At 44.9% G+C, this 26693-nt stretch overlaps 1 protein-coding gene across 1 annotated transcript in view; it reads left to right on the top strand.

Annotated features, from left to right (window-relative positions):
- Positions 1-19643, top strand: part of RSF1 (remodeling and spacing factor 1) — a 713574-nt gene extending 693931 nt beyond the window's left edge. The window contains exon 16 of the mRNA XM_078658500.1: positions 17254-19643. Coding sequence (XP_078514626.1) covers positions 17254-17834 — 581 coding nt within the window. The 3' untranslated portion in view covers positions 17835-19643. The remainder of the gene's footprint in view (positions 1-17253) is intronic.
- Positions 19644-26693: the final 7050 nt, after the last annotated feature.

Here is a 26693-nt window from a genome sequence, read left to right on the forward strand (position 1 = left end):
AAAAAAAGCATGCGCGCGAGAGCGAGCACCATGCCATATGTTTTGAATTATCGCGCCCGTGCCTGGGCACGATAATTCAAAACATATGGCACCCGTGCGGGTAACAATAAGCAATAGGCCACACACGCACAAGCTTGTGGTGAGCTTTCTGAAGCCCCTTACAATAAGTCTCGCACTGCTCAGGCGAGACCTAAAAAGATGTGTCCATTACTGCCCAAGTAAAGAAACAAAAGCACTCAAAGCAACGGTCTAGGATATCAAGCGTTATCTACTGCACCTTCAAAAAGCTTCAATAGCATCATTCTCATCTCTATTCCTTTATACTTAGTGGCTGTGACAGCCTATATGCAAAACAGAGAACACACTTCCTTGTTCAAAATTCCTGCAGTTATAAGTGAGTTGCAGGCACTGACAGTGAAGTAACGTTTTATACAAGTTCACACAGGGCTCAGGACAAAACCAAAGCTTTTAACCAAGAATGTTTCTTCTTACCATGTGAATCAGGCAGTGAAGTTTCCTATCTTCTTTCCATATCCTGACACAACGGCAGAAAGGGCATTACACATTGATAGGACAAAAGTAAACCACAAGACCAAGCAACAGTGGCTTTTATGAAGCCCCTCTTAGGAAATCCCATTTCCAAGTATTGTATGCCGAGATGGACTGTAAAATGCTTACTGACAATATATGCTAATGGAAAAGGTCCACTGCATGCTGCTCACAAGGCACATTACACTAGAAAGATGTGTGCAACTGTGGCTTTTTTAGGGAACATACCAGCGGCAAAGATCTGTATAGCTGCTATATGGTTTACTCCACACACATTCACTAACCATTATTGTAGGGATATTCAAGATCGGGAAGAGGCTTTGGTTGACCAAATGCTGAAACGTTACTCTAAACATTTGAGTCATTTGCTTGCTAGCTTCTGCTTGCATGAGGGAGTACTGCTATTTAATCTATGAAAAGCATGTGATCTACAACAGCACATGCTACAAACAGGAAATGTTAGTCACCCTATTGCCATTGGTTTGTAGTGAGGTAGATTAGCATACACTCTCCCAGAAACAAATAATGATTTAAGATATTTGGTATTGCGTTTGAGTCCCAATTCACCATATACGTATGTCCTATGCTCTACTCCCCTTTTCATTACTCACCCGCTGTGGAAAACAGTCTGATGGAGTATTTAATCTGGTGCATTATAGATTAGGGAAGAGTCACAGGATATCTCAAGATCGAAAATGACTGAAGAAAAATAACAAAAGATGGCAGGAGTTTTTCAAAGCATGCACATCTCCAGCACTAAAAGCAGGGGGAATAATATTTTTATTTTTACTGTTTGCCTAAGTGCCTTATTGTAAAAAATATTTTAGGTGCTTTGACATTATCCTCATTTTCAAGTTCAAGGGGACCCTCAAGGGATTACAAAATGTCTTATCACTGTTGCACAGGGGTATGGAAATGAAGGTACACTTTCTATTTTATGTCCATTGTACTTCAGGCCACTTAAGAATATTTAGTTCCTTTGTTTAAAAGTATGAGCAACACTTCAGGAGGCTCAAGAATATATAAAACGTACAAGGAGGTTCCGCTGATTTTTGATCTGGCTAGATACTTAATGTAATCTTGAAATTTCTGCACGCATCATTTCAGGAAGATTTAGGGTCCAATGGCTTAGAAGAATATGAAAGGAAAGATGAACTTCTGGTAATTGTTTTCTATGAATGAAATATAATAGTGGATGTAGATTTTTAACATGTTGGATTGTATAATTACCACACCAGCCCTCAAAAAAACTTTCCCATTACACGATACATGAAGATCGGTACCCATGTTTCAAGGCTTCATTGCCTAGTCCCTGATCGCAGAGTACCTAGTGTATCAGCAAACATTTTTGCAGTGAAAAACATTTGTCCTTTTGCCACTCTTTTCTGCTGCCTTGTCTCTATGCCTCTTACCACATGATTATGGATGAGCTTGCTGTTTCATTCAGTGCCTATGAATACTCTTGATTGCAAAAAACACAGTTGATGGACAGAATGTAGAACAATGTCATACATTCACCCCAGTACAAGGATCTGGGCCTAAATCCATCGTTTTTTTGCACTCCACACCACCCTGGGTTAGACACTGGCTATATGTAAATCAGCTCTGACCCTGTGCCTCATGGGAACAGTCCAGTCCGAACTACCAAGCCATGTCTTTCCCAGACCGGAATCAAGCATCCAAGGACCGGTTTCTGGCTATCAGCCTTCATCAGCCTGGATAGCTTGACTCCAGTGGTGTGGAGAGCCTGGGACTCACGTCTGAGCATACCCAGCCCACTCGGGGTGAAAATTGCAAAAAACACAGTAGATGGACAGAATGTAGAACAATGTCATACATTCACCCCAGTACAAGGATCTGGGCCTAAATCCATCGTGTCTAACCCAGGGTGGTGTGGAGTGCAAAAAAACTATGGATTTAGGCCCAGATCCTTGTACTGGGGTGAATGTATGACATTGTTCTACATTCTGTCCATCAACTGTGTTTTTTGCAATTTTCACCCCGAGTGTGCTGGGGATGCTCAGACGTGAGTCCCAGGCTCTCCACACCACTGGAGTCAAGCTATCCAGGCTGATGAAGGCTGATAGCCAGAAACCGGTCCTTGGATGTTTGATTCCGGTCTGGGAAAGACATGGCTTGGTAGTTCGGACTGGACTGTTCCCATGAGGCACAGGGACAGAGCTGATTTGCATATAGCCAGTGTCTAACCCAGGGTGGTGTGGAGTGCAAAAAAACGATGGATTTAGGCCCAGATCATTGTACTGGGGTGAATGTATGACATTGTTCTACATTCTGTCCATCAACTGTGTTTTTTGCAATTTTCACCCCGAGTGTGCTGGGGATGCTCAGACGTGAGTCCCAGGCTCTCCACACCACTGGAGTCAAGCTATCCAGGCTGATGAAGGCTGATAGCCAGAAACCGGTCCTTGGATGTTTGATTCCGGTCTGGGAAAGACATGGCTTGGTAGTTCGGACTGGACTGTTCCCATGAGGCACAGGGTCAGAGCTGATTTGCATATAGCCAGTGTCTAACCCAGGGTGGTGTGGAGTGCAAAAAAACGATGGATTTAGGCCCAGATCCTTGTACTGGGGTGAATGTATGACATTGTTCTACATTCTGTCCATCAACTGTGTTTTTTGCTATGAATACTCTTGAGGCTCTCAGATGGAGAAGCAAAAATTACTTCTACTCAAAGTCCTCCATCATAGAAATCTGTACTAAATGTATGATCAGTCAGCCCACATCTCTAGCAAGCCATGAAAGTTGATCTAAATGGAAACCCATGCAAAATGTCTGTTAGCATTGTTTAATATATTGTCAATTTCAATTTGAATATATTGTCAATTTCAATGTAAAATATTTTATTGGATTGTATGGCTATAGAATGAAATTGAGGTGTGGAAATCCAAATACTAAAACAATACAGTAGAGTAAATAAACCCTTCGGGCTCTCCTCCTCACCCTAAAACAGACTACAGTCATTACACAGTGAAGTGAAAATCCTCTTTTCCTCAAGTTAACTAGTTTCTGGGGTTACCAAGCTGTCAGCCTCACTCTTTGGTCCATGAGAAAAGTTGAGTTACTGTGGATGTAGAGCATGTTATCCGTTGCTCAAAATGTAGTTCATCATAAGGATGCCACACTGAAACATATGATCCTTTTCTTTCATGCATGAGTAATCTTTTCTAGAGCAAGGGCTTTTCGAAAATGTCTGTCTAGTGTGCAAATCCGAGATAAAAACCAGCAACATTTTTTACAAAGCCCAATAAATGATCAAAAATGTCAGCTCTGATAAATGTTACGCCTTTTGGTGTCTGAGCCATATAATTAGAAGTCTGGCAGTGGTTCAAGGGACCACTGCCTGCCCTTAAAAAATTAAATGAAAACATTTCATTTTTAATAAAAAAAAAATGTATTCCGTTTTCCTTTGAGGAAGCAGTTATATGGCCTGCTGAGCCGAGCAGGCCACCATCCCTGCGAGGGCCTGTCATTCCCAATGGGCCCGCAAATTGCGAGAGGCTCATTAATATTCTTGAGCCTCACAATTTACGACCCCATTGGGAATCGCAAACAGTGTCACAAACAGTGTTAAATACACTGTTGACAAAGTCAAGACCAACACGACCAACATCAAGGAACTGTTCAACGTCATTCAGCAGTCCGCAAAACCCACCTGCGAAACCACGGACGTCACACCCTCCCAGGAACTCTGCGACAAGCTCAGCTCCTACTTCCACCTGAAGATCAAGGACCTATACGACAACTTCAGTGAGCCAGCACCAGACAACACCCTCCTGCCCACCACCACCGAGAAGCCGACCAGTCCCGGGCCCATCAACCGTCAAGCACATCACTGCGACCATGAAGAAAACTCACTCAGAAGCCCCAACAGACCTCTGCCCTCCACACATCTTCCACAGGGCCGCCGCCATCATCGCACCCGAAGGACGCACGATCAACACCTCCTTCAGATCCAGCACCTGCCCGATGACTGGAAACGTGCGAAGGTGAAACCCCTTCTCAAGAAACCAACGGCCGACCCAACGAACCTGAAAAACTACCGGCCCAACTCTCTCCTCCCCTTCGCAGCCAAAGTACCCGAGAGACTCGTAAAAGCCTAGCTGACTGCCTTCATCAAACAGAACTCCATCCTAGATGCCTCCCAGTCTGGTTTCCGCAGCAGAGGAAAAACAAGGAAAAACAAGGAATGGTCCCTGGTTGGCCTAGAGTTTAGGCAGAAAAAGAAGTTTTTTTCTCTTGAGAGGATATGAAAGGGGAGTGAAGGGGGGTGAGCCGGCGATTAACCTGAAGATGCCATAACCACATGAAAAATAAATCACAATAATTGAGGGAAAAGGTATACAAAACAATTCAAAACACAAAATTTAGAAAATTGTACACATTTTTAATTCACAAAATACAAAAAATAAATATATAGTGCCAGTAAAATACAATTAAAAATGTACTTTAAGATGTACATGGATACACAAAATTATATTAAAAACCATGAAACCAAGTTGTCGACGCAGCGTTTCGGTATTTAAGATGTAACCTTCATCAGGACAGGGTTCTTAAGAAGGAGAAGTATAGATCCTCTCTGTTTGATTCTGCGTTATAGTCGTAACGTCACACCAGGTGGTGGTTCATTCCTTTGGGTGATAGGACGGTTCTACACAGTTGGAGAATCTTTGAAAGGGAGACTCTAGGTGTACGCTTAACTTATATACACTGCTGAAGTCGTTCAATTTATTCTATATGGTATTACCTTGATCAATTGGTAATTTTCAAGAATGATGTTGTTACATCCTCATGATTAGGAAGCAGAGCTGGAGAGTGGAGGCAGCCACCGTTGATAAGTTGCTTATTTTTAGTGTCAGGTCATATAGGATTAGTTGAATTCCTGATTGTCGGGATATATTAGTCCCTTTTGTGCTCGCTCATCGCATTATTAAATTGGTGCGACGCACTTTTTTGTCTCCACATCAGGTCGGTGTGCTCACCAGGCTTCTCAGAATACTCCGGCCTCCCTGCTGCCTCGTCTCTCTCTGGTCGTGTTTCCGCAGCAACCACTGCACTGAGACCGCCCTCCTCGCCGCCACTGACGACATTCTGCATGCTATTAGACCAGGGACACACCGCGACCCTCATCCTTCTAGACCTCTCCGCAGCCTTGGACACTGTCTCACATTGCACGCTAGCCACCAGACTCTATGATGCAGGGATACAAGGAGCCGCACTTGACTGGATCCAATCCTTCCTCTCCGGCAGAACCCAGAGGATCAGACACCCCCCCTTCCTCTCCGAACCCACTGACATAAACTGCGGAGTACCCCAAGGATCATCACTCAGCCCGACGTTCTTCAACATCTACATGGCCCCCCTTGCCGCCAATGTCAGACAGCATGGGTTCAGCATCGTATCCTACGCCGACGACACCCAGCTCATCCTCTCACTCACGAAGAATCCCGAAGACAACAGACTCTGCTTCCAGGAAGGAATGAAGAACATGGCAACCTGGATGAACAACAGCTGCCTGAAGCTTAACTCGGAGAAGACAGAGGTCCTTATCCTCGGACCCTGCACCTCCGCCTGAGACAACACCTGGTGGCCCTTCGCCCTCGGGACCTCACCCCACACCGGCAGACCACTCCCGCAACCTCAGCATCATCCTGGACTCCTCTCTCTCCATGAACCACCAGATCAACGCCGTCTCCTCCACTAGCTTCAACTGCCTTTGCATCCTCCGTAAGACATTTAAATGGATCCCCCCTGACTGCAGAAAGACTATCACCCACGCACTCATAACCAGCAGACTTGACTATGGCAACGCCCTCTACGCCGGACTCAACAGAACTCTTCTACACAAACTCCAAACCATCCAGAACGGCGCAGCCAGACTCATCCTCGGGACACCGTGGCACAAGCACATGAACCAACACCTACGAGGCCTCCCCTGGCTCCCCGTCAAGAAGAGGATCACCTTCAAACTGCTCACCCACGCCTACAAATCCCTCAACAACATCGGACCCAAATACCTGAATGACCGAGTATCCTTCCACGTACCCCAAAGGAACCTCCGCTCCCCCGACCTCGCCCTGGCAGAAGTCCATCCGCAGAAACAGAACAGTGGGAGAGCCTTCCCCTACATCGCAGCCAAGACCTGGAACGAGCTCCCCGACCCTGCACACATTCAAGAAGGACCTCAAGACCTAGCTCTTCGACTGATCCGGAACTGCTCCCCCCGTCAAGACCCCCCAGACCCCCCCCCCGCCCCTTGAGACCATCACGGGTGAGTAGCGCGCTACACAAACCTCTGATTGATTGATTGATTGATTGATTGACTGTTGTACATGCAAAGTAGCGCCTCCCAAATTCAGACTCGCAATTTGCGAGGCACTATTTTCCGCGTCGTACATCTGGCCCTTAGTTTCTTAAGTAAGCCAGTAAGATTACAGGGAGCGTTGCAAAATAAATGTAATAATTGCAGGGCCACCGTTTTAGTTAACACTATTGTACATTTTACCATCAATGGGAGTTTCTTCCAAAAGTTGGCACTACTCTTCAGGGCATTAAGAGTTGCCTGTCTTTGCCTGCTATGATATTTGTCTGCCTCTGTAGGCTTCGATGACCAAGTTCACTCCTCATATTAGGGATGCATTAAGTAGGTTCCCTCACAGTGAGTCATCTTGGTCTCTAATCAGGAAGGTGCATGAGCTCCCGCAGATACCTTGTTGTTGGTACATCTTGCTAGATGATTAGAGTAGCGCATTCACTGTAACCAGTCCCAATGTTACATCACTCAAATACAAAAGTATTGTCAGCATACAATAAAATGACATGAGTTGGGTAAGTCAGTTCCATACCCAGATTGCTACCCAACCCCCTTAAGCACACTAACCAGGGAACAGCCCTATCAAGTCCCTCTTCCCAGCCTTGTATGCTTGTATTATCTGTCAACTGCATACTCTGGCCACAGGGTCAGTACATTGCAGAGAGATCCACACCATCACTTCGAATCCCATGCCTAGCCTCCTCAGTGTTGTGAATAAATATTGCCACCCTAATGTATCAAATTCCTTTTTCCAGATCTGTAGATTTCACTACAGCAAGAAAATGATGATCCGTGTTTTCCGCCTTAACCTGGGAGATTGCGCTGGTACAAATACGTTCTGATCAGGGTGGATTATGTGGGAGATTACCCTCACAGTACCTTTAGCTGCCACTCAGTAATAGGGGTCTGCAGTATAGGATATTTTTTGAGGCAATCACTTCTAAGCTTTGGGAGGAACACTATCAGCGCCTCTCTGATTGTATGACATGCCATGCCAACTCGTGGTACCAGGATATGGCGATGATAGAGTAAAACTCAGTGGTTAAACTGTCAGTTTCTGGTGTGATTCTATTTGCTAGTTTAGAAATTACTGTTCGAGGCATATGGGCTGCAGATGGTACATTTATGAATAGATCGCCATCTGGTGTTGGGCTCGGATGATTGCACTTGTTTTTCTTCTGGAGAAGTCTTTGTCGTCATAGATGACTCCTCCTCTTGGTGTTAGTGCGCATGGGCATCGGCTCCATCCTTAGATTGTTTTTTTCCGCCATCGGGTTCGGATGAGGATCGAAGCGCTCCGGACAGACTTCGATAAAGAAGGTTATATTCGGCGCGTAACCCTTTACAATTCGACGGTATTGTTATCGAACGCGACTTCACTTCCATACCGCCGCGTTTCAAAGGACGACGACTACGAGAAACTCGAAGTAGTCCAGCCCAGGGTCCATGGAAAGGACTCCATTCAAAAAATGTCCAACGTGTGGTGCTAAGTTCCCACACAAGGACCTACACGAGGTGTGCAACCTCTGCTTGTCCCCTGAACACGAATCCAGGGACTGTGAGGCCTGTGCAGCGTTCTCTTCAAAATCGACGATTAGAAACCGTCGAGCCCGAAGACACGAGGTATCGAGAATGCAGTCACAAGCAATCCCGGAGCTGTTCGAGGACCAGCACCCAGAAGAGGAGGAAGAAGAGGCCGACGAGGCGGGGTCTGAAGTGGACGAGTCCGACGTCGAGGAAATCGACGTCCAACAAACCGTGAGTGACGACGTCCCTTTACCAAAGAACAGACCCCGCACGGTGTCGACCCCGCCCTCGAGCCCGGTCAGACAACCGAAAAAAGTTTCCGACGCCCCGCCTTCGAGCCCGGCAACGAAACCGAAACCGAAACACTCGGTCTCCCATCATGGTGGTTCCGATAAACGGACCACATCGACACCGAAACTCCAAGTCAAGGAAAGCTCGAAGTCGAAGCAGTCCATGTCGACACCGAAACACGTTTCGACGTCGAAAACACCCTCGACACCGGGGACATCTTCGATACCGAAAACATCGGATCCGAATAAAATCTCGGTGCCGAAAATGCAAATGGACAGTCAGAAGAAAAAACACCTTTCGGAACCGAAAACTGCGGTACCGACACAGGAATACAAGACAGATCCTAAACAAAAGACTCTGTTTATTGATCCAAAAACTGGCAAGGTAGTCACAGAACTACCTAAAAAGAGGAACAATGAACATTCGGACGACAAAACCCATCCGAAGAAGAGAACAATGGGGACAAATACAACTCCTCCCCCTTCTCCAAAACCTAGACACACACCATCTTCTCCTCTTCCTCACAATAGACCAAATATTCCTCCCACACGACCATCTACACCTACAACAGATGTAGAGAGTGACACAGGGGAGGGGGAACATCCTGGGGATGATGAAGACACAATCCCAGAGGAGGCAGACCCATGGGAAGAGTACAATGTAGGGTCAGATAACGATAACGACCCTGAAATGTATCCTTCAAAACCTTCACCTCCTGATGATAATACTGGGTCTGCGCAACTCATTAATAGAGCAGCAACATATCACAAGGTAGAACTACATGCAGAACCTCAAATAGAGGATTTCTTATTAGAAACACTACCTACTGCACAAAGAACATCAGGAACACTACCAATGCTTAAGGGCCTTCTCAGTCATACATCAGAGATATTCAAAGACCCAGTGAGGGCTAGGGTACTGAACCCAAGAATCGATAAGAAATATAGGGCAGCTCCAAAAGACCCAATATACATTAAAGGGCAAATTCCTCTAGACTCACTAGTGGTCACAAACGCTCGTAAGAGAGCAAACTCTTTATCTACAGGAGAAGCTCCACCTCCTGACAAAGAGTCTAAGCTAATAGATGCTTCTGGCAAGAGAGTAGCATCTCAAGCGGCAAACAGCTGGCGCATAGCTAATACACAGGCACTACTTGCAAGGTATGACAGAGCGCATTATGATGAATTAGAAAAACTCATCACACATCTCCCTAAAGAACATCAAAAGAGGGCAGATCAACTCATACAAGAAGGGAAGTTAATTACTAACACTTCCATAAAGTGCGCCCTAGACGCAGCAGACACTGCGGCAAGATCTACAAACACAAGCATCATGTTAAGGAGACATGCATGGCTCAGGGTATCAGGGTTCAAACAAGAGGTACAAACATCGTTACTGAACCAACCTTTTGATGGGAAAACACTTTTCGGCACAGGGACAGATGAGGCCTTAGAAAAGATGAAAAAGGATACGGAAATGGCTAAATCAATGGGAGCATTGCAACAGCCGACACAAAGAGGTTCCTTTCGTAGGTCCACCTATAGAGGAGGATCCAAAAATACAGGTACAAGCCAGCAACAAACCTCCTTTACACCTACATCACCCAGAGGTAATTCTAGAGGTAGTTACAGAGGTAACAACAACAAGGGTAGAGGTCGCGGAAACAACAACAATCGCAACTCTCCAACCCCAAAGCAGTGACTTCATACAGCTCCCCCCAGACCATATAACACCGGTCGGGGGACGCCTATCACAGTTCCTACCTGTCTGGGAAAACATCACATCAGACAGGTGGGTGAGACAAATTATCCAACATGGTTATTGCCTGGAACTCACATCTACCCCACCAAACATCCCCCCCAAACAGCGTCCAATGAAACAAGATCACCTGACACTGTTAAAGCAGGAAGTACTATCCCTGCTAGGAAAACATGCCATAGAGAAGGTTCCACAGCACCAACAAGGAACAGGAGTATACTCCCTATACTTCCTAATTCCCAAAAAGGATGGGTCTCTAAGACCGATACTGGACCTAAGACCTCTCAACGCATACATAAATTCGGAACATTTCCACATGGTCACGCTCCAACAGGTACTTCCTTTACTGAAGAAAGGGGACTTTCTTTCTACACTGGATCTAAAAGACGCTTACTTTCATATCCCGATTCACAAAGCCCACAGGAAATACCTCAGGTTTGTGGTAGAAGGACAACATTATCAGTTCAAAGTCCTTCCGTTTGGTGTCACAACGGCACCAAGGGTGTTCACAAAATGCCTAGCAGTGGTGGCAGCTCACCTAAGAAGACAACAAATACATGTCTTCCCATCCTTGGACGACTGGCTAATAAAGGCCAAGTCACAAGAGGAATGTCTTCAAAACACACAAAAGACAATTCAGCTACTACACCAGCTAGGGTTCACGGTGAACTACACAAAGTCACACCTACAACCAAGCAAGGTTCAACAATATCTGGGGGCTACTATAGACACAGAAAAAGCCAAAGTATACCCCAATCCAGTCAGGATCCAAACAATGCTTACAATCATTCAAAGATTCCAGCCACAACACTCACTACCAGCAAGAGTGTTCATGCAGCTATTAGGGATGATGTCATCCTGCATACTGCTAATACCATATGCCAAACTACAAATGCGTCCGCTACAAGAATGCTTAGCGACACAGTGGAATCAGGCTCAAGGACAGATTACAGATCTGGTGTTGGTAGACGACCGCACACACCGCTCTCTGAAGTGGTGGAACACAACAAACATTGCCAAGGGGCGGTCGTTCCTAGAACCAATTCCACAGGTGACAATAACAGCGGACGCATCGCTCACAGGATGGGGAGCACATATGGAGAAATACACAGTACAAGGAAGGTGGAGTGTGCAGGAAAAAAGACTGCACATCAATTACCTAGAACTACTAGCGGTGTTTCTAGCATTGAAAGCCTTCCAAATACAGGTTACCAACAAAGCAGTCCTGATCAGAACAGACAACATGACAGCAATGTATTATATTCAAAAACAGGGGGGACGCACTCTCTCCAACTATCCAGACTAGCACAGGAAATCTGGAGATGGGCCATTCCTCAAAACATCTATCTGTTAGCCGAACACCTACCAGGAGTCCAAAACCAGATAGCAGACATCTTAAGCAGACAGTCGGAACAAATACACGAATGGGAACTGCACCAACAAATACTGCAGCCATTCTTCCAAAGATGGGGACAGCCAGAGATAGACCTCTTTGCCACTCATCAGAACGCAAAATGCCAAAACTTCGCGTCCAGGTACCCGCACCACCTGTCGCAGGGCAATGCGTTATGGATAAATTGGTCCAACAAATTTGCATACGCTTTTCCCCCTCTCCCACTAATCCCATTAGTGGTCAGAAAACTACAACAACACTCAATGACCATGATACTAGTAGCACCCACGTGGGCAAGACAACCGTGGTTCACCACGCTCCTGCAACTCTCACATGTGCCACATCAAAAGCTACGAATTCTACCCATGCACCTTACACAGAACCATGGAGAAATAATGCACCCAGATCCCACACAATTGAACCTAGCGATCTGGCTCCTGAAATCCTAGAATTTGGGTACTTAGATCTACCCCCAAATTGCATGGAGATAATTAAACAAGCGAGACGTCCCACCACCAGAGCATGCTATGCAGCTAAGTGGAAGAGGTTTGCTATACACTGTGCTAATAACAATATCAACCCTCTGGACGTATCAACAAAGGAGATTATTTGCTACTTATTACACTTACAGCAATGTAATCTAGCGTACACATCTATCAGGGTACACCTAGCAGCTATAGCAGCGTACCTACAAAACAGGCAGCACATATCACTGTTCAGAGTACCAGCGATAAAAGCCTTCATGGAAGGCCTTAAAAGAGTCATTCCACCAAGATTACCACCTTCCCCAGTCTGGAACCTCAACGTAGTACTCACCAGACTAATGGGGCCACCTTTCGAACCTATGCATAGGTGCGAAATACAATTCCTTACATGGAAGGTGGCTTTCCTTATAGCCATTACCTCACTCAGGAGAGTAAGTGAATTACAGGCATTGACAATACAAGAACCATTCCTACAGTTACACCAGAATAAAGTGGTTCTTAGAACAAACCCAAAGTTCTTGCCTAAAGTAATTTCAGCATTTCACATCAACCAGCCAGTGGAACTACCAGTCTTCTTTCCAAAGCCACAGACGGTAGCAGAAAGGGCTCTACATACACTAGATGTCAAAAGAGCCATTTTGTACTACATAGAAAGAACACAAAACTTCAGGAAAACTAAACAACTATTTGTAGCATTTTCCCCAACACATAAGGGCAATCCTATCTCTAAAGCAGGCATCGCTAGATGGATTGTAAGATGTATACAAATATGTTACATTAAAGCAAAGAGAACATTAACTGTTCCTCCTAGAGCTCATTCTACACGAAAACTAGGAGCATCTATGGCATTCTTAGGGAACATTCCCCTAGATGACATATGTAGAGCAGCAACTTGGTCTACACCACATACATTCACAAAGCACTACTGTGTTGATGTACAGGCTGCACAACAAGCCAGAGTGGGCCAAGCTGTATTAAAAACTCTATTTCAAACAGTTGCGACAGACACTGGTGACCACCGCTAGGGAGGTAACTGCTGTACAATCTATTCATAAATGTACCATCTGCAGCCCATATGCCTCGAACTGAATATGCTACTTACCAGTATGCATCTGTTCTTGGCATAGAGGGCTGCAGAGTGGTACATGCCCTCCCTGCCTCCCCGGAAACCTGTGTCTGTCCCAACATTATCTTATTTAGATACACTTACATGGGCATATCTTTATGTATTATACTACACTACTCCATCTAACCCTACTATGGCAAAACAATCTAAGGATGGAGCCGATGCCCATGCGCACTAACAACAAGAGGAAGAGTCATCTATGACGACAGACTTCTCCAGAAGAAAAACAAGTGCAATCATCCGAGCCCAACACCAGATGGCGATCTATTCATAAATGTACCACTCTGCAGCCCTCTATGCCAAGAACAGATGCATACTGGTAAGTAGCATATTCCTTTCTAATCTTTTAGAATGACATAGGTGCATCTAAGCATCTTGCTGCGAAGGAGTTAGTATCCCGACGTGAATTGTCTTTGCATAATTGTCTAGGTCTTCAACATTAACCTCCTCTTTCTTCTTATACAATTGGCAGCAATCTTTGGCAGAGGCTGAGTTAATTTCTGCCTGGAAGTAGACCACCGATGGCAATCAAGAGTAGCTTTGGTTCAGGTGCACTGTGTGTCTGACTTGATCAGCCAGGCTAAACATCCTCCCACCCTACCCCCTTCCTTGTGTCACTGAGGAATGAATCCATGAACCCTAAACTGTTAAGCTCCTTCAAGAGTACAGCATTGCTCTTTTTCCCAGAGGAGTTATCTTCTCACGGTTTTCACGTGCCATCCCTCCCTCCCCCCCCCCATTTGCGGCAATATAAGTCTGCCTGCCCTCTTTTATTGCATTGTTAACTCAGCCAGCTTGTAGCTGCCAAGTTGGAATTACTACTCTGTTCCTTCCCCAATGTAGAGAGATTACCAGTTGGTTATCGTCAGATAATGTTTTTCCCACATGTTGATCTTGACAAACAAGGGGCTTACAGTTGCGAAATATAAAAGGATTGTGCCTAATCAGGCATGATGGTCATATACCAGTGATATATATTTATTTATTTAATCCCGTCGACTGGGTGGATGATTCGTCAAGTATCTATTTGCTCCCAGCTATCAGCCCACCCTGTGAATGCCTTTGTGTTGTGTGCTAAGGTACCGTACTTTCGTCTGTTATTGTTATTCAAAGAACACTGGGAATGTTCAGAATGTTGGGGTGCTTATTGTGGAGGGAAGGTGCTGAGGGCTGGCAGTTGCAGCTGGGTTCAGGATTAGACTGCTGGTGGGGTTGCTAATAAACTATATAATAAAATTGGAATGCAGAGCACTGTATTGAATACAGTGGAGTGCTCTGAGCTTCTACTGGCTGGTAAAAGCCCACAAAGCAACATTCCAATGTTGTTTTACAAAGGCCTCTCGGAGCCCATGGGGATTTAAACCCTCTCGGGCTCCGAGACCTTTGTTTTATTTGTTAGACATTCTGCCCTCTAGTGGCAGAATGTTCTAATAGCCTTAAAGCCCTTCGTAGGTGGGCTATAATGGCTATTAAAGTCCTGCTCCCTTCGGCTCGGCAGGCTATACAGCTACATCATAGCATTGCTGCTGAGGGCAGTACCGGTTGTGAAAGTCCCTGAAACCCGAATTCTAGCGCCTCGCACCTATAACGAGGGAGAGGGCCTTTAACAATCGGTATAGCCTAAGGCAGAAGGGCTATAAGGCTGTCAGAACATTCTGCCCACTAAAGGTAGAATGTTCTAAATTAAATAGGGAAAATTTGAAGACAAACATTGAAATGTCGGGAGTTCCGGGCTTCTACCAGCCATTAGAAGCCCGGAGCTACTCCATTGTCTTCAGTGGAGCTCCCATCATTCCAATGTTCTAATCAGAAATCTACACTGCGCATCCTTACTGATCTCACCACTTTGCCGCTCGTACTATGTGATTACAGTAGCAGTGTAAGTGACCTGTTCAGATATGTATCTATGACACCATTGAAGTCGCCACCGCTTAGTGTGTGCACGTGTATCAAGTGTGCTATATGTGAAGCTAAATTATGAAAAGGTTTCCTGGTCACTATTAAGTGCATAAATACCAGTAATGTTTCTCTCCCTCTAGTCTGCACATTACGAGAACCTCTCTACCCTCTGTGTCCTTCACTACTATACTATTATGTCCGTGAAAAAGGATATCCCTGTATTAACCTTATTAAAGTACTCCTATCATTGTTGGAAAAGGCAGTATGGAACACCTGTTCCCTCCACCTCTTTAACCTAGTTCCCGTTTGCCCTGTTGTGCGAGCCTCATCTAGGAAGGCAAAATGTACTCCCTGTCTTTTCAAGTATGAAATTATCTTATCTTTTCCTGCAATTGTAATGCCTCTACTGTTCTATGTTAAAAGGACTTGTATCTCTTATTACCCGTCATGAGGCAATAGACCATTCCGCTCTCCACAGCATCCCAAGCAGAACTACAAACCAAGGGGTACAGCAGCATGGCATTGTAGCCCCCTTTACTCTGTTACCCAAGCTGCTGCAGACTCCCTCACATGCTCACATTGCTGCTCCCAATGAGACCCCAAGGAGTTGCCGCCTTGATTGCAGTGTGCTGGGTCTGCACACCTTCCCAACAAGCCACAGCAATTCCCATGAATGTCAGGTTAACTCAAAGTATCAGTCACTGTCCGTTTTAGTCTTTTAAGCAGGAAGGATCTATTATGAGAGTCTTTTAAAAGTTCGCCATCTTGCCTGGAATACCGGCAGTGATAATTTTAAAGTGTAATTGGATAAAAGAAAAGAATATGTGCAGGTATAAGAAGTAGTTTCTCTTGTCAAGTGTTCTCGGGTACTGCACTTAGTTGTAGGCTCTTCCTGGAATTCCCTTGATGGAGAACAATAACAGCTTACAAAATCAAATCATTTTTCCATCTTGTGGATCTTGGGAGTGAACAACGTATTTGATATCATCCTCAAAAAAATCGAGGAGGAGGATGGAATTTGAAGGATGTTGAGGTTTGTTTTCTTCAGATACCTTTATAAATCTCAACAAAATTAAAGATAAAAATTCAAACAACGATTTACTACAACATCATGTAATGTGAATGTGGGGAGAATCAAAGAAGCTATGCCTTATTTAATCACAGTTCCATACAAGATGTGGGCCTGTGACAAAATAACAAAGTTGTAACCTATGTAATACAACACAAAAAGGATTAATATAGATGAATGCTAGAGCTGAAGGTAGGTAATTGTGATTTAAGCATGTTGCTATCTTATGAATAACAACAGATTATAGTACTCTCCTAGCAGTGAAAAGGAAACTTTTTTGTTTAAGTCTCGGACCATACGTCAGCCAAGTAGCTTACAAAAAATGTTGATGAAGTGATAGGTGCTCACGATGTCAAAGACAGAGCGCTAATAACAGTTACCTAGATTTTCTGCAGCAAAGCAAGCTACTTTGTGCTTTAGAACAATATCGGACATAAGTAATCTCAATGTCCAAAGACCGCATGGTTTTAGTCACCACAACCCTGATGGCTACCTTGGGCGGAAAAGTTCCCTCAACCAGATTTTTATTTTGTTGGATTTTCTACGCTTTAGGACACAGGGAGGATTTCCTTGAGATACCAAAGGCCCCTAGCCAGCATATATGGATTAAAGGTTTAATCTATAATAATGAAGCCAAAAATGAGCTGGGTATTGTATCTGAATGTAGTTGTAGCATAATGAATGCTGCAAGTGCCATACGTCTTGTTTTACTTTTTTTTTTTTTTATGTATGTGACTGATACTAGTTCACATTTAAATGAAATTAGTTCTTGCTGACAGTGCATAATTATGCGATAACCATTTGGCTGCTCTTTCAATTTTCAGAAAGCTTTGGATCCAAGGATTCTGAAAATGAGGTACTGAGGAAAAAGAAGAAACATTCCCTCCGAAAACTGACCAGAAGTTCAGATGATGAACCTTCAGAGCAGGAAAATGGGGCACCAATCCGGAAACGGATTAATCGCATAGAAACCGATGAAGAGAATGATGATGATCATGAGAATAGGGCAGCTGGATTGGGTAACACTTGTGATGAAGAAAAATCAGTTTCGGCAGCTAAGCCAGTCCCGCCCTCAGATAAAGAAGGCACAAAAAAGTCTTCTTACCGCATTGAGAGTGATGACGAAGATGACTTTGAAAATGTTGGTAAGGTAGAAAGCCCTTTGGACTACAGTCTTGTTGACTTACCTTCCACCAATGGACAGAGCCCGGAAAAAACTATTGAGAACTTAATTGGTAAACCAGGTGAGAAGTCTCAGGCCCCCAAGGACAGCACACCTAACACAAGCTTGCCACCAAATGGGACAGACAATGGGCAGGATGTGGTAGCACCAGAGGAAGATGAAGATGAACTTTTAAGCGTAACTGACCTTGTGGATTACGTCTGTAACAGTGAACAGCCATAAGACTTCCTTCCATTTCTGTGCTAATTTATTCCACAGTAGCTCTCTTACTGGGCCAGTTACTACAAGCTATTTTACTCCTCCCAAAATTCCTCCAGTACAGTATCCTTTCGTTTTTATACACAAATGTTTGCCAGTCCTGCAGTCTTTCTATGAAGTGACCAGTTTGACCTTTAAAGACAAATAATTGCTGTAAATTCCCTTTTATGTTTTTATCTTTCTTTTATTTTGTGGTCCTGGGCAATTTCATTCATGAGGCGTACCGATTATAAGAGTAACATAAACAAAGTATTTGTACATTTTGACTTTATATTTCCTGTGCTCAAGCATTTGAATTGGGTGGGATAAAATGCATTCCAGTTTCAAAAGTCCCTCAGTTTTTGGGGTTAGGTGGGAGGGAGGTGGGGGAACAAGCACTTGTGCTTTTAGCTTTTTCATATGATATATATTATATTTAAATATTCGCTACTTAGGTTACGATGAACAGGCAGTTAAACATAAACTATTATACAACTTTACTGTGGTGTTTGTGAATCGTAGACAACCTACAGTAGATGGTTCAGTTTTAAATTTATTTAAAGCAGCTTTGATACACAAAGCTGACCATATAGAAGTGGGGAAATAAAAAAGCAAAATACTTTTTAGCAGCTCCTTTTAGATTTGTAATTTTGAAACCTATTGTAGTGTACAGTTTCTCAAACAGCACTGCATAAGTTATGCAATGTGTGAAATTTGAGTAATCTGCCTAACAAATTTAAAACCAGTCATCTTGGGCAATTGTCATTGGTACTTCATAGTGGAAGATACCATGCAAGAAGCATTACGAAGTTGAACGTGCACATCGAATTTCTGCACCTTAGAGGGTTAACGTATCAGCTGTTCTTCTGACACTGGTAAAATCATGCCAAACACCACCAATAACCACTTTTCCAGTTCCTCAATACCTCGGCTGGTCTTTTAATACCCAGAAATATCCTCCCAGGATGTCATACTTGCTTAACTTCACAGTGACTTTGCACATCGGTATGCCAAGCTAATCTGATGGGATGGTGGTGCTGTTTTTGTAATAATGTATTTATAATTTGGTGCCCAGTGAAGGACTAAATAGTAAATATACAAAATAATTCAAACAGGTACCATCGATACAATTGCACCCTGTTACAAAAGTTATTAAGAACCTCCAAGCCATTGTTGATGTAGGCCTTAAAGCCTATTTTATGGTGATCGAGTCACTCAGGAGTTGTGTGTTAAAGTACATCCAGTGAACTGGCCAGATCGAATATTCCTTGATGTTTCTTAATTCTTAATAAGCCAGGTTTGGAAGGCACTTGAAGAAACATATAGCTGGTCTATGTCTGATGCAGTCAACCAGCCTAATGATGGTCCAACCAATGAGTATTTTGTTCACATGCATGCATAATGGCATACAATACATGAAAATAGACTGCCAGCACATTTCTCGGCTGAGATTAAAATGTGATTGGTCCATTTGTGCCCATAGTAGCTACTTCAAATTGAAGTCAACTGGTGCATTGGTTTCTCGTTTCTGTATGTTTTTTTAACAATGTGTCTGAATGTCTTAGCAGGTTTTGAATATATAGTGTTGCCGTTTGACAAGTAGAGGTTTGTCAAAGTACATCTAAAATCTGCCAGATAAAAACTGAATAAAAGAATCTAGTGTTCTTGTTACTGGCAATGGAAAACCTTTAGTTGTCTGTGGCTTCCCATCTAAGCAGTGACCTAAAAGAATGGACTCATTGACAATGTTTTTTAATGTTCGAATAAATCATTTATGATATGATTGACACCAAACCTGGAATTTGTAGAATTCATGTGTGTGCGTCTTTAACATGTAAGGATTCATCTATGGCGATTGTATTATGCTAAAAGAGTTGACTTCGCTCCAGATATGTTATTATTTTTGTCACTGAAAAATAAGTTATGGAGAGGGCATATTTGTGATATGTATTCACATGCATTTTTTGTAGGTTTCCAAAAGGCAGTACTGTACTTGACCTACAACGCATTCAAAACCAAATTCCAACAAAAACAAACAAAAACTATGGGTTTTACATGTTGTGGCTATCTCACTCCATTGTGGCTGTGTCCAGTTATTATTGCGTTTTACTTTACTTCTGACAGCGAATCATTTCTGCATTCAGGAGACAGTTTTACAATGGAAGTTTTAAAGAAGCGTTCTGTTTCACTTGCAAGTTAAAGGTCCTGTGCCCTTACTTTCAAACTCTACTTTCTCAGGTTATGTTTAGTTTTTTGTAACTCTTATTTTATTTATTTATATTTACAAAGTACATTAACAAAGCAACATAGCATTTTCACTGAGCCAATAACACCACCACATTAGGACACACACATCTTGGGCAATATGTGTGTTACTCATGACCTGTCTCTGCCACACTCATAGTACTTTTTTCCTGTTTTTTATCCGTATATATCTATCTGATAAAGATTTCTATCTGCAGATTCCTTACCATAGAATATTCCCTAGGTGTCAGACCGGATCCAGAAGCTTTTGAGCAGTACACCTGTGCACGCAGGTAGGTAGCATTGTTCGGCTCCACGTCAGTGTCGTCCGCGCCAGAAATTATGTGCACTGTACCTATATAGGTGCCATTCCTGCATGCTGACATCCGTTCTTTCCTTTCTACGCCAGATACTGCTGATCCTGTCAGAGCTACCATCAGTCATTTTGTGACTGGCTTTTTTCTCGACTTTTGTGGAACCATTTTTTTAAAGATTTTCTCTCCTGATGTTACAGGATGTAACCAAAGAAACCAGCTGATTTCAGATCATGTGGTGCCTGTCACAGGCAGATATCTATGACAGACCCATATCTATGACAGACCCACACTTGGCTTGCTTATGGTGCTTGGAGAAGGACTACGACTCCAAGACCTGCGAATACTGCTGCGCCATGCACCGGATGGTGCTGAGGGAGTGATCACTCAAGCTTCTCACCGCCTGACGTAGGAGGACCCCAAGATGCTCAATATCCCAGTGGCACAGAAGTACACAGGACTGTCTCCGGAACCTCACCCGGTGATCATCGCCCCACCCTAAGTCGTTGACTAAGTCCCACAAACACAAGAAGTTGAAGAGGTCTTCAACTTAGCCCCACCCGTCTACGTCTTCTGATGAGGCTCAGGAACGTCGGCACTGCAGGCCTTGCGCTTCAGGAGAGCTTAAGTCAGGGTCCTCTTTACTCTTCCCTGGCTTTCCTGTAGTTGGAGCGACTTGCCCATCTTAAGGAATTTTATGAGGCCATGCACCTCATATTAGGGAGGCCTGGCCCCTCTGGGTTGCCCTCGGTCCTCACAGGCACAGGAGGAGCCCCCACTGGATCCTCATTGGAGGGTTTACCCCCCGGCGCCAGTTGTGCCCCATTGATTACATGTTGGATCCGGAGCGGAGCCCCTGGCGAGACCAAGACCTTCCTCGGCACCCGCTTCAGTGCCAACTCTCCTGGTGCCACCGACACCCCAGGGCAGCGCCATCCCCATCGTTATTCCCGACTCCGGAATGGTGCAGATCGGTACTATGCTTTCTGGATCGGAGCCAGTACGTTTTGCAATTAACAAGCCTGAAGAGGGAAATGGATGGGAGAGGTCCAAGGACCCTTACAGATATCAGCATCCCCTAGATGAGAATGCGGGCAACTGACAGGGGAAATGGTGGAGGCCAGTGGGCTAGGACAACTTTCGTGACACTGACTTGTTCTCTCCTCCTACCGTGGCTACAGAGGAGGGAGCTTCTTTCACTATGGTGGTGCATGAGATGGCTGAGGCCTTGGACCTTTGGCTATCCTCAGTGACAGTCAAAATTAACATCTTGTTTCAGCCGGGAGTTGCCCCAGCCTAACCTTTACTCCCCTTTAATGAAGCCCCTCCCGATGTCCTTCTCGAGGCCTGGTCCAAGCTCTGCACATGGGGCTCCTGTACATAGGACAATAGTCTGTCGCCATCGCGTCACTCCTGGGGACCCCAGTTTCCTTACCCAGCACACCATCCCGGAGAGCTTGGTGGTCCAAGCCTCCACGCAGCAAAGTTTACCATACAGTATGGCATAGACTCAACAAACTTTCTGGGTAGAGCAATTTCATCGTTGGTAGCTGTCCGGCACCATGCCAGGCTGAAACCACTGGCTTTTCAGGGGATGTTCAGGCCTCACTTATGGACATGCCTCTTGTTGGAGAGAACACAAACTCAGCGCTGAAGTGCTTTAAGAACCGCAGAGCTACAGCCTGGTCTTTGGGCTTGTCTATGGCCCCTTGTCACCCCCAGTCCGCCTTCTGCCTCTTTTGTGGCCACAGAAGTAGGCTCCAACTGCGTCCATATGTCCCCAGCCACCACAGCCAACAGGCTTTCCAGACTTTTCATGGCCAAGAGCACAAGTACCATAGACCGCGTGGAACAGGTAGCCAGAGGTCGGGCCAGTTCACCTCCCTAATCCCCCAGGCAGCTGCAGCTTCCAAACCCCTTTAGTTTCCCTCCGACCATCATAGGGGGAATTGTGAAGTTTTTAAAAATCCTGCATGATTGTTTCTTTTTAACAGTTGTGTATCCTATACTGTGTGCTGATTGCTGCTAGAAGAATTGGCGATGGAATTAAAACTTAGGGTTAGGGGCAGCACAGTGAGGAAATTCTGCATATGCACTTTACACGCCGTCTGAACACTTTTGTCTGCCATCTTTTTCCCTGACGCGCTCTGGTGTTATGGCTAGTCCTAATAAATGAGGGGCGCAGCGTGCTATTAGGTCAGCTAACTTAATGGGGGGGGGGGGGGGGGGGGATTGTGACGCTTAGAACATCTTGCACTGTGGGAATTGTGACGCTTTTGAAAATCTTGTACTTTGTAAATTGTGACACTTTTAAAACGTCTTTCTTGAGGCCTGGTCCAAGCTCTGCACAGGGGCTCCTGTACATAGGACAATTGCCTGCCGCCATAAACCCGTTTCTGCGGACCCCAGTTTCATTACCCAGCACACCACCCCAGTGAGTTTGGTGGCCAAGTTTGCGCCTTTAGATTCAACCTTGGGGTGTTCCCTACCACTCCACCGGATAGACAACCCTAGAGGTTGGATACCTTTTGCAAGAGAATGTTCTCGTCCACCTGCCTTGCACTGCAATGGTAAATAACACGTGCCTTTCGAGCCGATATTCCCATATGAACTGGGACTCGATTGTGCAAGTGTCGCTTATGGTCTCGGAGGAGGCCTGGTCATATCTCCTAAGTAACTGCTCATTAGAGAGATGCAGCAAAGTTTATCATACGATGTGGACTAGACTTGACGGACTCGCTGGGTAGAGCTATTTCATAGTTAGTAGTTTTGCGGAGCCACCCCTGGTTGATAAACACTGGCTTTTCAGACGATGTTTAAGCCTCACTTTTGGACATACTCATTGATGGCTCTCGTCGTGTTGGAGCGAAGACTGACTCTGTACCGGAGTGCATTAAGGACAGCAGAGCTGCAGCCAGGTCATTTGTTTTGTCTGTGGACCCTCATTATCCCCAGTCCACCTTCTGCCCCTTTCGTGGCCACAGAGGTAGGCTCCAACTGCGTCCATACCCTCGCAGCCTTCACAGCCAACAGGCTTCCCCGTCTTTTCGTGCCAACGCGAGTCCCATAGACCAAGTGGGACAGGTAACTTGAGGTCGGGCCAGTTCAAACACCCCCCCCCCCCTCCCAGCAGCTGCCCATCTTCGGGGGAATTATGAATTTTTTTTTAATCCTGCATGGATTGTTTCTTTTTAATAGTTGTGTATCCTATACTGTGGGCTGATTGCTGCTAGAAGTATAGCCGCTAGAATTTAAAATTAGTGTTAGGGCTGCACAGTGAGGAAATTCTGCACGCGCACTTTACAAGCTTTCTGGACACTTTTGTCCACCATCCTGGAGAAACCCTTAAAGAAATGATTGCTCCCCTCCATATTGAGAACTGTGAAAGCCTCTTAAAGCTTGACACTCAGTCCTATTTTTAGCTTCTCTGGGACCCTATTGTATAGAGCCCCAGCCCATTAAGCTCAATTCCTGCAGCCCCTCCCTGATGTCGCAGGATTGGAGGTAACCAGGGCAATTTCACTGTGCTTGGCGATTTGAACTTGCACATGGACGACCCCAACGTTGCTGTCTCTAGGATCCTGTCACATGACTTTGCGTCTCTGCAACTGTTACAGTTAGTAAAGGGGCCAACCGATGAAAGGGGCCACAGCATCGATTTAGGGTTCAGTAATGTAACCAATCTTCTGGCATTTAGTCCTATCCTTTTAACATGGTTTGATCACTCTTTGATCCCTTTAATTCTATCAGTCCCCTCTAGCGCTATCGCTACTCCTCAGGTTAATCGCTGGGATAGCTGCTGGTCAAAATCAAATTTGGATGATTGGTCAGCAGTCCTACAGGTAATGAGACCTGACTTGACAATGTCAGTTCCCCAGCATGTAGACTCAATAACGGGATCGATAACTCACTGGATACAGTCCTACTTGCTAGATGTATTAAGGTTGCTCAGTGGGAAAAAAATCCCCATGGTTTAATGCCAGTCTACTCTCTCTGAAAAAAGACTGTATATGACTGGAAAGATGCTGGGGGTGGTCCTATTATGAAGTTAGTGAAGCCAAGTATAGAAGTGTCATTAGACAGTTTAAACCGTAGATTAAAGCATCTCAATCCGCCTGCTATTCAACCGAAATTAAACAATCTACCAATTCCACCAGGGAGTTCTTTCAGATCCGTATGGATATTACGGAGTCCAAGCCTGTTGGCCTTGTGCTAGAAACCTCTGTTGAGCGTAGTAACAATCTGGCTCTTTTCTTTCATAAAAAGATTCAGGATATATGCTCTTCCTTTCTCTGGGGCCCAGTCACATGGGCACTCTCAAGTTGAGAAGTTTTTTTGGCACAAACCAAGGGAAGTCTTTCATCCTTCCCAGACCTCAGAGCGAGATTTCTTGCGAACTTGTAAAAGGAAATAAAGTTAGCTTCCCCTCTGGACCCTGTCCCTTTTCATATCTTGCAGCAAGAGTTTGACCGTATTGCACCTACCTTTATGGATTTGTTTAACCTCTCTCTTATTAGTGGTCAGGTCCCAGCGCAATGGAAGCATGCAGTAGTTAGGCCCCTCCTAAAAAGGTCGAGATTAGACCCTCTTTGCCAGAGCTACTTTAGGCCAATCTCTTTGTTGCCAGGCGTTTTGAAGCTCCTGGAGAAGCATGTCAACAAGCATCTCTCAATTCTCTTTGATTCCAGTGACATCTTCCACTCCATCCAAATAGGGTTCAGAGTACAGCACTGTAAAAGCTTTGCTGTCTTTGGTCAAGGAACCTAGAGCTTTGTTGGACAGAGGAGGGTCGACCACCCTTATCCTTATGGACCTGAGTACGGCCTTCGACACTGTAGATCATACCACTCATTCACAGGATCGCAAATGTGGGTGTTGTCGGCCATGTCTTGAATGGGCTCTCCTTTTTTGCGAAGAATAGATCGTTCCAGATTCGTGACCAGTCTTGGTATTCTCACAGATTTCGTCTGAACTGTGGGGTGCCACACGGATCCTCTTTGAGCCTTACCCTTTTTATTAATCCTTATCTCATTCCACTGTCCGAGATTGTTTGGTCCTTTTGGTTGTCATTGGTTTCATATGGCGATGACACCCAATTTATTTTATCTATCTCCCCCGACACCTGCTCCAAGTACCAAAATTTGATCCTCTGTCTTCATGAGGTGGCCAGCTGAATGGCCAGCTGTAAATTGAAGCTCAATGCAGACAAGACGGTGGTCATGCTTTTGGGGAATGGTTTTATTAGGGAAGGTTACACTCTTATCCCGGACTTTCTGAAAGGTCTCCCCAGTCCCGACGGGGTGATTCAGAGCCTCTAGATGTGGCCTGATTCTAGCCTCATCATGGACACCAGGCAAAAAGAATTGGTGGCTAATGGCTTTGGTGCATGAGGCTATTAAGGAAGGTACTAAACCTACTACCTTTCCTATCCAGAAGGCGAATTGTTCAGGCCTTTGTCATCTCTCGCCTTGACTATGGCAATGTTTTGTACCTGGGGTCACCTTGCTATGTGACAAAAAGATTAACAACTTTTCAGAATGCTACTGCACAGCTTTTGATGAATCTCCCCTGGCATCATTTGGCTGAAACTGCTCTGAAAGATCTTCACTGGCTTCCCGCTGAGAAGGGGGCTCAATTTAAGGCTCTATATATTCTACATAGTTCACACGTCAAGAGATGCCCTGTCTTAAGATCGCTGGCTACTCCTTACATTCCGGGAAGTTCACTTTGATCCTCCTTAGCTCATTTGCTACAGATTCCCAAGGTTGACCGATCTCAGTGGGTTGGCTGCTCTTTTTCTCATCTGGCCTCCAAACTTTGGAACACCCTTCCCCTTGCACTTCGCCAGCAGTCTAATGAGCATTCCTTCTCAAGGGCCTCGGAGACCCGGCTGTATGGTAGGTAGCACTGCTGGTTAAGCTAGCTGCATGTTGACTGACTGAGCCCTGGGAAGCCTTCAGGTAGCTACTCACTATATAAGTCTAACAGAACAGAATAGAATAGAATGGGCATCCAGTGGGCAGCTGGATATTCCATCACCTGCAACACTGGCAATCCGTAACATCAGAACGTTGGGTTTTACAAATCATCCAAAGGGGCTATTCCGTCCCCTTTGTGACCACCCCGCCACCCGCTTATGACTGGCAGATGGAGGACTGGCTGAAAGTGTTGTCTCTCTTGGCCAAGGGAGTCCCAGAGAGGGTGATGCATCAGAAGTAGGTTGTGATTGCTATTCCCCCCTATTTTCTGGGTCCCTACAAGGACAGAGGCCCACATCCTATCCTGG

This window comes from Lissotriton helveticus, chromosome 8 (assembly GCF_964261635.1).
Source record: "Lissotriton helveticus chromosome 8, aLisHel1.1, whole genome shotgun sequence".
NCBI lineage: Eukaryota > Metazoa > Chordata > Amphibia > Caudata > Salamandridae > Lissotriton > Lissotriton helveticus.